The following is a 12,605-nucleotide window of genomic DNA, read 5'->3' as shown; positions in this document are numbered from 1 at the left end:
TGCAAAGCCTGCAGTTCACAATATACTTCCAAAAGTCTTTCCTCTCTCCTTCACAGTATAATGCGTTTCTGGGATGCAGGATCCAGACTGTGCCAATGATGGCATCCTTGCCTCCTCCCACAGCCTTAACTCTCATTGCCTTCTTTCAAACCCTTCTTCCTCTGGCCTCAGTTACAGCCAGGGAATTTATAAGTGCTGTGGGTTTCATGGCCTCCACCATTCCTATGGTCTCTCTAGCCAAGTTCCACATGAGAAAGCTTCAGTGGTTTCTAAAATCAGTTTGGCTTCAGCATTCTCATCCTCTAGATTTCATAGGCCCTCTTCTTCCATGCGTCAAGCTAGATATTCAGTGATGGATTCAGCAGTTATCCCTCAATCCAGAGCGGCCTTTTCAACCTCTACTTGCCTCTCAGCAGCTTTTCACAGATACTTCAGACATGGGATGGGGGGGCTTCCTTCAGCTCTCTAAAAGTGCAGGGCTTCAACAAAGGAAGGACCACATCACTGTCAGAGATGAGAGCTCTTCTGTTGGCTGTTCAAGCATTTCATCCTCTTTTCATTCCAGGGCCCTTCAAGGTACTGACATACAATACCACAGTGTGTGTGTGTGTGTGTGTGTGTGTGGGGGGGGGGCAAGTTCAAATCTCCTGTGCAAGTTAGTACTTCAAGTGTGGGAGCTAGCTATCAGGTATCAAGGACACTACAGGCAGTTTACATTCTCACAGGTCACAACAGTCTGGCAGACTCTGAGCAGGTCCTTAACACAATCCCTTGAGTGGATGCTTCACAGGGATTTGTTTATGCACATTATTCACCAGTGGGGTACTCCTCAAATACATATATTTGGCTCCACTCTGAACAGGCAACTTCCTGTTTTTTTTGTGCCAGAGCCCCATGTCCTCTGGTCTGGAAGGTGGATGCCCCCTCTTTTTCTTAGAAGAGGATGCTTCTTTGTCTTCCCTTTCCTTCCTCCCGTTCCAAACGTCCTGCTGAAGATGAAACAAGATGCTCCCAAAAACGTTCTGGTGATTCTGTTTTGGCCCAGACAGCATTGGTTCCCTCCTCTTCTGCATTTAGCCAAGGGCAGTCATCACAAGTTACCTCACAGGGTAGACCTACTGACACAAGGCAAGAGATCTCTCATCCATACACACCTGTCACTCTTCAACTGACACTGTGGGTGATAGGATTTTGATTCCATATACACCTTCTATTTTCTGAGGACGTGCTTAGGGTCCTGCAGGAAGCCAGGAAACTCACTACTAGGAAATCCTGCTTATGCAAATGGAAGCGATTTTCTGTTTGGTGTCTTTCTCGTAACCTATATCCACTTTCTGTGGATGTTCCTTTGGTACTGTCTTGTCTGTGTGAATTGCTCAATGCTGGGTTGGCATATTCTTCTGTTAAGGCCCACTTGTCAGCAATTTCTGCTTGTCTGCCTCTAGCTTCCCCTTTAGCCTCTAGATTTGAGGCTAATCAATTTCTTAAAGGCATTCTTTGTATTAGACCTTCCAGGAAGCCTGTCCCTCCTTCCTGGGACCTTAATTTTGTTTTGGAGAAATTGATTCAGGCTCCTTTTGAGCCCGCAGCTTCAGCTTCCTTGCAGCATTTTTCTTGGAAGACTGTTCTTTTGTTGGCCCTTACTTCTGCTAGATGGGTGTCTGAACTTCATGCCCTTATGGCTGTTCCACCTTTTTTAGTTTTCCATAAGGACAGGTTGTCCCTTCATACTAATCCTTTTATTTATGTCTAAAGTGGTACATGAGTTGTCTCTTTATCAGTCTATTCATTTGCCCACTTTTTTTCCCTTCTCCGCAGTCTGCTAGTGAGAAGGTTTTGTACAGTTTAGATGTGCATAGACAACTTGGATTTTATTTGGATAAGACCAAAGCTTTTTTCAAATCTGATCAACTTTTTTATTTCCTTTCATCCTAGAGTGGCTGTTTCCAAGCAAACTATTTCTTCTTGGATATCTAAAGCTATTTATTTTTGTTATCTTTTCATGGCAACAGCCGTCCGTTTTTAATTAAGGCTCATTCTACTAGAGATGTCTCTTCTTCTTCTGCTTTTTTTAGGGGTATAGGTACTAACTCTGTTCTTGAGGTAGCTACCTGGACTTCTCTGCTTACTTTTACCAAGCACTATAAGTTGGATGTGATATCCAGGGCTAGAGCTGGTTTTTCTAGGGCCATCCTTCATGAGTTCTAGTGGGCTGTGCTGGTTCTTCCTCCTCCCCCCTCTCTCCTTCATGAGCTTTTGCGCTCTCCATATTGTAAGGAGTACTGCAGGAGTGAAATGGAAGGACATAGTACAGTTGTGTAAAATCTTTCCATAATAGATGTCCTCTTCACTGTTGCAGTATTCACTCCCCCCCCCTCCTCCCACTGGTTCTTTTTCCCCTTTTGGATGTGCCTGGTACCCCTGTAATCCTTAGTTTGGCATTCCTACTGGTGGCGCTCTGTTCTGAGGATGGTATGTCCAGATGTTGCATTTATGCCCTGGGAGCATGTGTGTGATGTATGGTGTACTATTAGCATCCTAAAGGTTTTGCTGTACTGGCTGGACATCAGGCTGCCCTTGACAGGGGATACCTATTGTAAGGAATTTTTATTTATTTGTTTAGTTTTTATTTAACATTTGTTAACTGGGAAAGTCTGACTTGGAACGAGCCAATTTTCAGCAGTAACTCTGGGAGAAAAGCTCCAGACACATGTCTGCAACGTGAGAGGAAACTAGAAACCCACACGAATGCAGGGAGGACATGCAGACTCCGCACAGGAGGCATTCCAGCCGAGAATAGAACCAGAGGACCTCTTGCTGTGAGGCAATAACACTACTGCTGCACCACTGCGCTGTCCAAATTCCGCCATGGAATACTGCCAACAGTGAAGAGAAAAGGACAGCTACTGTCATAGTAAGATTTTTACTCAACTGTACTGTCTGACTTAAGAATAGACTTTGTCTTGTCCGAACAGAATCTTAGCTGTCTGTGCACATGTAGGAGTCTTTCATCCCTGTTCTGTGGATTGGGATAGGAAGTATGCAGATTATTGGCCTGGTTGAAAGTCATCTCATTTACCACTTTAGCCATGAAAGACATGTTGACCCTCAGGGACACTGGCCTTGTGAAAAATAACAAAGGATGGACAGCCATTAGTGTCTGTACTTGAGACTTTCCTAGCAGAAATGAGAACCAACAGAATAGTTTTACAGGTGCAGAATTTGAGAGTATAACCAGCAGATGGCTTAATGGGAGGCAGAGTGAGTTTTTCTAGCACAAAGTTGAGATCCCATTGTGAGGGCACAGATTTACTCAAGGGTTTAAGTGTAGCACTCTTTGTAGAAATTATTTGACCTCAAGCCTAGACTTAATAGGAGGGTTGAGGGGAAGATATGCTGAAATGGCTGAAGGTGGGCGTTTATAGAAGAGTATGCAAGACTGCTTTTTCATGAGCTCATACAAGTACAATAAGACAAATCTCGGACTGTTTTTATAACACCATTTAGAAAATATCTTTATTTGGCTGTATATCAGTTTCATATTGTGGGTCTCCTTGCCTCCTGGAGAACCCAAAGCATGTCCTCAGAAAATTGGTGTCTTGAAGGGATCATAATCCTATCGTCCATAGCCTTAGGGTGAGGGTGATAGGTTGGGGTGAAGCAGTGAGCCCTTCTGTTGTGTGATCAGGTCCATTTTGTGGGGTAGCTTGTGGTGATTGCCCATGGCTAAGTGATAGAGAAGGGGAAACCAATGCTGCCTTGGCCAAAAGGCAGTCATCAGTAGAATTTCTATTTTTTGCGGAGGGGGGGGATCTTTAATAAAACTGTTGGTAGTAGAGGAAGTGGAAGGAAGGCGTAAAGAGACTTCCCTGTCCTGTATGCGAAGGAGCAAGGAGTCTTGGTGCAAAAAAGTGTGAACTGGCTGTTGTTGTCCAAGGCAAATAAGTCCATTTCTGGTATTCCCCACTTGCGGACTATGTCTAAGAAAACTTGTTTGTTAAGGGTCCATTCATGGGGGCCTTCGATGGACCTGCTTAGTGAGCCTGCCAGGATGTTGTCTGTGATGAAATGTATACTCCTTGAAGGGACATGCCCATTTGGGTGGCCAGGTACCAAGCAATCCGAGATAGCACGTATAACTGGCATGACCTGGTTCTGCCTTTCTATTTTATGCATCACCTGACTGTAGTGTTGTCTGTGAATAACCAAAGAAGCCCTGGTTTCCAGAGGTGGGCAAAAACTTGAAGGGCCTGAATGAAAACCCTCATCTCTTTCCGGCTGATGTGCTGTTCCTTGAGGCTGGACTGCCAGTGGCCCTGGACCTTGTGGATGTGGATGCTTATCCATGCCCTCCAAACCTCACCTGAGGTGTCTGTGTACATTTCTTGACTTGAGGTCTGTGCTTTGAAAGGTAATCCTGGATTGAGGCTCACCTGTGTCACCCACCATACGATCTTTTTTTTGAGACAAGGCATGAGGGAGATCTGTGAGTCCAAGGGGGTAGGAGTGTTGGGATCATACGTTTTTCAGGTACCACTGAATTTTCCTCATATGCAGTCAGACTAAAGGAAGAGTAGTTTATAAAGCACTACAGACAGCATATTTCGAAGAATAAATGGAAGTTATAGTTTTTCCAAAAAATAATGTGATAACACCTTTAATGCAGGGGTGGGGGGGTAAAGGAGCTGCACAGTAGGGTTAGATGTTTCACCTGTTTGCCAGCAGCAGACCAAGTAGTTTTAAAAATTAAAATCTGCTGACTTGCTGTTTTCTTAACCACTGGAAAAAGAAATAAATGTATTTACTTTACATATATATATATATATATATATATATATATATATATATATATATATATATATATATATATATATATATATATTGCTCTCATTCTGTTTTGTTTTTCTGTCGCTGTGTCGCTGTCTGGGCCATAAAGCCCTTTCTAGCATTTATGCATCAGTGCTCATCAGTTGCCAGAGTAGTTTACACACATTGATGCATGGTGTATTTAATGACAGTTGGATGGATTAGATAAAATAGCAGACTGACATTTTGGTTTTTTTTAGGTGATCTTTTCTGCAGGACAGACATACGAGTTGATGCGATGTCTGGAGGACCTTACTCTGGGAAATCCTGAACAAAGAAATGAACATCACAATATAGAGCAGGTGAAAATATTTTAACATTGTTCTTCACTTCAGATTCTGCTTGCAGTCTGCACAGTGGGAGTTTGTTCCCCTTTTTCCTTCAAAGGGAGTGGCCTCGTGTGATTTATTCATTTTCAGTAATTTCTTTCTTCAGACTCCTTTAAATACTTTATGTGATGAGACATAATGCATATTTATTTATTTATTTATTTAAATTTGTTGACCAGGAGTGTCCGACTGGACGTAGGTCCATTTTCAGCGGAGGCCCGAGGAGAAAAGCTCCACAGTTAAAATAAATAGACAGTACTTACATTGGATTACATAGCGATTAACTATTTAACATAGCAATTACTTACAACATATTTACAGATGAAGAACATAGTACATCAGTAGACAACTAGAATCTTTATCTGTGAAGTACATAACAGACATTAACAAATGTTACAATGAGAAGTTCCTGTTGTATAATAAGTACTAGGCTTATGAGCATCTGAGCTTGCTATAATCAAGGTAGTTAGTGGAGTGGAAAGAAAGGTAGTGGTTGGATGGGGTGGATGATATTAGAGTGGGAGTTGCAAGGGAATAGCCAGCATGTTTTTAGGTGCGCTTTTAGTAAAGTTTTGAAGTGGGTGCATGATGGTATGGACGTGATTGTGGGTGGAAGGGAGTTCCATAATTTGGCTATGGTGCAAGAGGATAGTGCTTCACCAGCAGAATTATTGGCTTTAGTGTTCTGCAAGTGATTTTTGTTGCTGGGTCTTAGTGGTCTGGTGGTGCGATAGGGTTGGAGTAGATTCTGGAGGGATGGGACATTTAGTGGATGGTTTACTAGTTTGTGGCGAGTGAGAGTTGATACCACTGAAGTAGCAGGTCTCTAGCTTGTTTAGATTGCATTTCCTTAGGTTGGTATATATTGGAGAGGCATAAAGTAGGGTGGAGATAAGGTGGGAATTTGCTATTGAAATCTTTGCTGCTTTGGTGAGAAATTGCTTATTTCTGTATAACGCTCCTAGTTTTTTTGTGGACTTTTTTATGGTCATGGATATGTGAATGTCAAATTTTAGTTTGTCTATTTCCACTCCTAGCAATTTGGTGTGTTCAGTTGGGTATATAATGGTGTCTTTTGCTGTGATGTTAAAGTGACAGTTGTTTTGAGTATGTTTGGTGGGTTGGAAGATGACTAGTTTAGTTTTGTTTGGGTTGAGTATTAACTGGGCATCGGATAAGCAAGTTTCAACAGAGGAAAAGGCTTCCTGTGTGACTTTTTGCAGTTTTGGTAGGGACTGGGCTGAGCAGATGATGGTTGAGTCATCTGCGTATTGTATGAGTGTGCCATGTTTGGTGGCAAAGGCTAGATTATTGGTGTAAACAGAGAAGAGTAGGGGTCCAAGGATGGATCCTTGAGGAACCCATATGGAGACAGGTAGTTGGGGAGATATGTCATTCTGCCATACAACGGATTGTTGGCGGTCAGACAGGTAACTCTGAAACCAGTTGGTGACGGATTGTGAGAAGGATAGGTTATTGAGGACAGAGATAAGTTGTTTGTGTGGGACCATGTCAAATGCTTTAGATAGGTCTAGGAAAATAGCAGAGGAGAGATGGCCATTGTTTTTATGCTGAAGGATAGTGTTAGTAAAGGAGAGTAAGGCAGTGGTGGTGCTATGGTTTGGTCGGAAACCATGCTGAGTACTGGAAAGGAGGTTGTTAGTAAGGAGGTAGTCTGAGACCTGAGAGTGTATGCATCTCTCTAGTATTTTGGAGAGTGGAGAGAGAATAGCTATGGGGCGGTAATTGGTTAGTTCTGTGGAGGGTCCGCCTTTGTGGATGGGAATTATATGTGATACTTTCCACAGTGTGGGAACGTAACTTTCTGACAGAGATCGGTTAATCAAGATGGATACTGGGTAGGCCAGAGCATCAGCTGCGATTTGTAGGTATTCACTTGGGAGGTTGTCTACTGCTAATTTGATGGGTTTAAGTTTAGTTAAGAGTTTTTTTATGATGGAGGTAGGTACAGGAGAAAAAGAGAAGGCAGTAGGGAGATTACTAGTTGAAGGTGTGGGTTGGAGGGGAGGGGGGTTGTGTTGTTTAGCTAGTGATAGTATGGTTTGGATGAAGTGTGTGTTGAATGAGGTAGCAATATTTTCTGAGGAGTGAGGGATGTTAGGAGGAGGGGTACTGACTTTACCTGGGTGGAGGATGGAGTTAATGGAGGACCAGAATTGTTTGGGGCTGTGTTGTGAGGAGTCCAGGGCAGACTGGTAGTATTGGAATTTGTCCTGTTTTGTTAGCTTTTTGACTGTATTACGTAGTTCTAGGAATTTCTGTCTAGTTGAGAGGGTTTTGGTTTTGCGCCAGTGCTCCCAGGCTTTATCCCTGTTTTTCATTTCTGACTTAGTGGTTTTCTGTAGCCATGGGGAGGGTAGTTCTGGAAAATCTTATGGGGGCATGGTAATTAAGGATGTTCAGGAAGGTAGTATTAAAAAATTCAACTGCGTCGTCTAGACTGAGGTACTTTAGATGATGCCAGTTACATTCTTTGAGGGATGAGATGAATGTGAGTGGGTTAAAGTTTAGTTTTTTACGTATTTAACGGTAGATGACAGGTTTAGCTTGGTATAGGTATTTTTTGAGTAGGAATGTTGGGGAGTGATCACTGAAGCTATCTGATAAGCAGCCTGTTATATATGACTGGGGGCTCTTACTGACTAGTACCCAATCCAGGGTAGTGTGCTTGCTGGAGTTTTTATTTATCCTGGTTGGCAACTGGACTAGTTGGGTGAAGCCATGAAGGTTTACATGATGGGTTGGATGGTTGCCAGAACAGGATTGCCAGTCAATATTGAAATCACCTAAAATTATAGTTTCTTGGGGGAGATGGTGGGTAGACCAGCTAAGGAGGTTTTCTAGTGGAGGGATGTTTTGGCCAGGTGGGAAGTAGCATCCAATTATGTTGATGGTTTTGTTTTGGTTTATTTTGATGTTGGTATATATTATTTCTTCATTGCCTATTTGTGGAGCTGATGATTTTAAGATTTGGATGTTTAGATTCTGTTTAAATATTATAGCTACACCACCTATACCAGAGTATAACTCTGTGTAAAATCTGTCAGGTCATGTATTCAAAAACTGATCAACAGCAGGGGTAATTGACTGTGCTTCATCTTTTATCTCATTTTTTCGTGATATTAGTACTGATGCTGTGAGCAGTGCTGGCAAAAACATGTGGCATCACATACAGCTTTGCCAGTGTTCACTTTTGAAGACATCTTTTGGCAGGAGCCAGTAGTGGGTATGCATTTACCAACTTAGACATCAGGAATGTCTGCAAAAGCAAAGAAATTGTCTGATTTCACAAGCCCAGCATCACAGCTGTTGACACTGTTACAACAGTTCATCTTCTATACAGAATACAGACGTTCTAGTTCCACTGAGACTTCTAAGAATGATCCTTTATATTAGTGACTGAAGAATGAGAGGATTTGGAAAGGCACACATATGTTGAATTGCTATCAGAGGCAGGTTGATAAGCCCACATTGTCAACCAGAAAGAATATGCAACTCTTTTAAGGCCACCCTTTCTGTGGCATAGATCTAGAGGAGTTGTATCATGAAATTTAACGGTAGAAAGAGTGGCATTAATAGGCTATTTTGGATGTTTGCTCAGAATATAGAGGTAGTTTTTACTTTCATTTTTTACCCTTTTCCCTTTTATAGGTATAAGGTAGTTAAATTTTTCCTAGTCTGCTGATCGCTTGTCCACTGGAAAGAGAAAGGGAGGTAATGGCTGTTGTTTTATGTTCAGGAATGTAGTACTCATTTCAAGGATTTTGATTACTTTTTTTTGGGGGGGGGGGTGATGTGATCCTAAGACTATAGGATTCAGAGTTGCATTTTATACAGGGAAGAGGTTGCCTGTTTATATTGGAGTGGTCATCAGTTACTGCTGCTTTTAATTTTCTATCAGATAAACTTAAGGTTTTATATATTCATATGAAATGGCTAATTGCTGTTTTTCCATATTTGTTTTCAGGAAGACGATGTCGAAACAACAAAAGTGGAAATGCTGAGGCTTGCCCTGGCTCGGAATCTAGCAAAAGCAATTGTTCAGGAGGGAACATTAGATGGATCTTGATGAGAAATGCTGTTTAACACCACTTGCATTTTGCAGTCTTAAAATGTATATATATGGTAGAATAACTGTCAATAATCAATACTTTTGCAACTTAATAAAATTATTTTGTTATGTATGGGCTGCAGTTTTTTTAGGTTTTTGTTTAACTCAGACAAGATGAGCTAATTTCTCTAATGCTTATTATAGAAACAGTATCCTGCAGCAGCTTTTTAATACTGCATCTCAGTTTTAAGAGATGGTAAGATTAGTAGCATCATCTTACCATTCCAAGATGATGCATGACTATGCCTTACTTCTACAGAGGTGCGTTCTTTTTTTTTTTTTTATTGGCAGCTATACACTTCATCTGCTATGGACGGCTGACTCCAAGCCATCCTCTCCCATTTCTGAAATGAGATTATGAATAATCATGAAGAATGATGTACAGAACTGTACTGACCAACTTGACAGAAAGCTCACATTTATTTATTCATCTATTTTTGTTAACTTGCCTATTTCAGTTGCACACACTGTTTACCTTATGCAGTCTTTCTTCATTCTTCACTTCAACAGTAATATTAATTAATAGTACAGCATGGCAAAGTGTTTCTTTGTAATTCTGCTAAAGGGTAGTTTGGTGTTACCTTTGTCACTTCAAAAATTTACTTTTTGAATGCAGGAATAAATGAAAGCTCCCTGTCCTTGTTTCAAACTGTTTTCACCCATAGTTAATAGCTGTACTTTTATTGGTTTTAACCTCCCCCACTAATTGTAAGGCACATTAGCTGTTGCAATGCTGCAGTAATGGTAACACTTGGGACATAGAAGGCTTGACACCTGTCCTAATTTCCACAGCTTTTCATCATTCTCCCACCTAAAGATCAGTGCACTTCTGGCAGAAGAGATATCATTCTGTGCCATCTTCAGCTCTTTCTTCCTGCAGTACAAGAAAGCTTGTGGGTCACTGTCAGCCTGGTCAGGCCTTTGGACCAGCATGGCTTCCAGAGTACAGGTATGTATACCCTGTTGGGGGGTATATTTTATATTGTGCTTTTATTTTAGAGTAGTTTTCGGGTACTGGAGATGTTTTTTTCTAAAGTTACTGATTGCAGTGCTTCAGGAACCACATCACGAACCATGACTTCATTTGTCAGTGTTTGTTCTGTTTGGGGACAGAACATGATGTCATCATTGTACCAGCTTCAGCCAAAAGACCATCAAGTGGGGAGTTAAATTTCTCCAAGACTGAACCAAAAAAGCCAAGGCATGTTTGGATGCTCCCACTTAAATGCAGAAAGAAACACCAAGAGAAAAAAAAGGAATTACTAGAGAGCAGAGTCTGGTGAGGTGATTTGGCAGCCCCTAGCTTTGACTCCTGCTTAGACTAAGATCTGTGATGATGCCCTTCAAGAGACTGCCACTCTTTCTGACAGCAAACCTTGCAGCAGTCTGTTGACTGGAGGAATCTGGTTCTGACAGCTGTTTTTTGCTAACTAATGGTGAGGATGTTATTTCCTTGGTTTTGGTGCACAAATGTGTCTGTGACGAAAAGCATCAAGTCGTCTATGGCAGCTGCCACACTCAATATCGGGGCCAAGCTTTGGACATTTACCATCTTGCCTCAGTTTAAGTTGGGTGAGCCCTCAGGTCCTCTGACCTCACAAGGCTTGACAAAAGTTGGTAGAGGACTTCCTTAAGAACCTGCACTCACTGATCATACATCTTGTGATTGATTATCAAAACGCTATTCTGCTGTTGGGGTGACTGGCAGATGCTGTAATGCAGGCATGTAGTCAGTATGTCAGTGCTTACACAGTAATTTTATGACATGTGCAGCAAACATCTTGCTTTTTGTCTCATGGGCGTCCTCTAGAGACCAAGTAGATTTAAACAGGAGAAAATAATTTGCCTTCATCAGTGCTCATACACATGTTAAGTGATGTCATGTGTTGGAGTATAAACAGTGGAACAGATTTCCTGCACAGAGAGGTCAGGAGGGTAGCCAGCACTACCTGCAATCATTGTTTACTCTTGCAGGGTAGAGTGGCTATGGTGTATATAGTGTGATTGGTAGCATTTATGCAACACATTCTTTCAGCACTAAGTAACTAGAAGACTCTATGGGAAATCACTATGCTAAGAGAAAGCATACAGTTCAAATGTATGCTATAAATGCTTATGTACACTGATAGGGTACTGCATATACAATTTGGAATTAACTGATTTGTACTGTACACTACCATGCTGTTTCGGGAATGGTAGTATTTCCTTTTAATATACCTCTGTAACTAGGGGCCAGGTGGAGACTTTATTGTCAAACAAATGAAATGAATTACATCCAGTACCTTAGGAATGTGTGCAGTAATGTAGAAGCTATATGTAGTGCTGGTTCTTTCCTCTGCAGTCCCGAGAACCATTCCATGCTCTTCAATATGCACCAACATGATGCTGAAGAACTTACCAAGTTTTATGAATATAGAGAGCGATTAAATATAAACACGAGTTTCCTGGGGTGATGAAAAGTGTGGATGTTTCACAGGATAAGACTGGTTTAGACACCCCTTCTATTAAGTATATTTTGAAAAATAATGAAGTTACCTAAACATCATGTTATGGTAGCAGGAGTGATTGTTGTTTTGCCACTGTCTGTTAGAAAGCCTGTTAGATGTAAAGATAGATCTGAAGTAGGAGATTCATTTGTCTGCAACCTGTGGGTTATGGATCCGATATCGGATCCGAACCGGCATGGTTTTCCAGCTATGGATCCAAGCTCTCAGCTCCTCCCCTCACCCATAATGCCCTGCTCTACCCTCATGACCTCAGATCTCGTTTGCCACGCATGGTGACTGGATTTGTTTCTCAAGCTCTCAAGCTAAGTGCTAGTTTTACTGTTAAATTTCAGAATTTTGAAGTTTTTATTGATTTTTTGTGTGAAAGTGTAGGTTTCCCCTTTGATATTTTTACTTTTTAGAGTTAATCTAAAAGTTATATCCCTCCCCTCGCTGTTGGCGTAGAGTGTGTGTGTTGGGCCTGTGTGTGTATCTTGGTTGTTTAGTTACTTTTAGTTTGGTAACTACTTTGTTAGATTGGGATGGCAGACCAACCCAAATCTATATTTTCTAAATGCTCCGAGTGTGGCCATAAGCTTTCCCCAGCTGATGGCCACACTCGTGTTAGATGCCTGGGGTTGAACACCTCACATCTGGATGTTCCATTTGTGCAGGGTTCAACCCCAGGGCTTTGAAGGAGCGGAGGTCCAAGCTTGTTTTGGCGGGCCTTTTTACCGCCGGACTCGGCTCCGACCTCCGCTCCTTCGAGTAACCGTGCCTCGGTTATTCCTC

General features: G+C 41.7%; 1 protein-coding gene across 1 annotated transcript in view; it reads left to right on the top strand.

Moving 5' to 3' along the window:
* Positions 1-9,400, top strand: part of NUP85 (nucleoporin 85) — a 1,184,651-nt gene extending 1,175,251 nt beyond the window's left edge. The window contains exons 18-19 of the mRNA XM_044085035.1: positions 5,067-5,168; positions 9,184-9,400. Of these exons, the coding sequence (XP_043940970.1) occupies positions 5,067-5,168; positions 9,184-9,285 (204 nt within the window). The 3' untranslated portion in view covers positions 9,286-9,400. The remainder of the gene's footprint in view (positions 1-5,066; positions 5,169-9,183) is intronic.
* Positions 9,401-12,605: the final 3,205 nt, after the last annotated feature.

This window comes from Protopterus annectens, chromosome 10.part0 (genome assembly GCF_019279795.1).
Source record: "Protopterus annectens isolate FY-2018-M chromosome 10.part0, PAN1.0, whole genome shotgun sequence".
Taxonomy (NCBI): domain Eukaryota; kingdom Metazoa; phylum Chordata; order Ceratodontiformes; family Protopteridae; genus Protopterus; species Protopterus annectens.
Note: the sequence above shows the minus strand (reverse complement) of the source record. Positions and strands in the feature narration are given on the sequence as shown.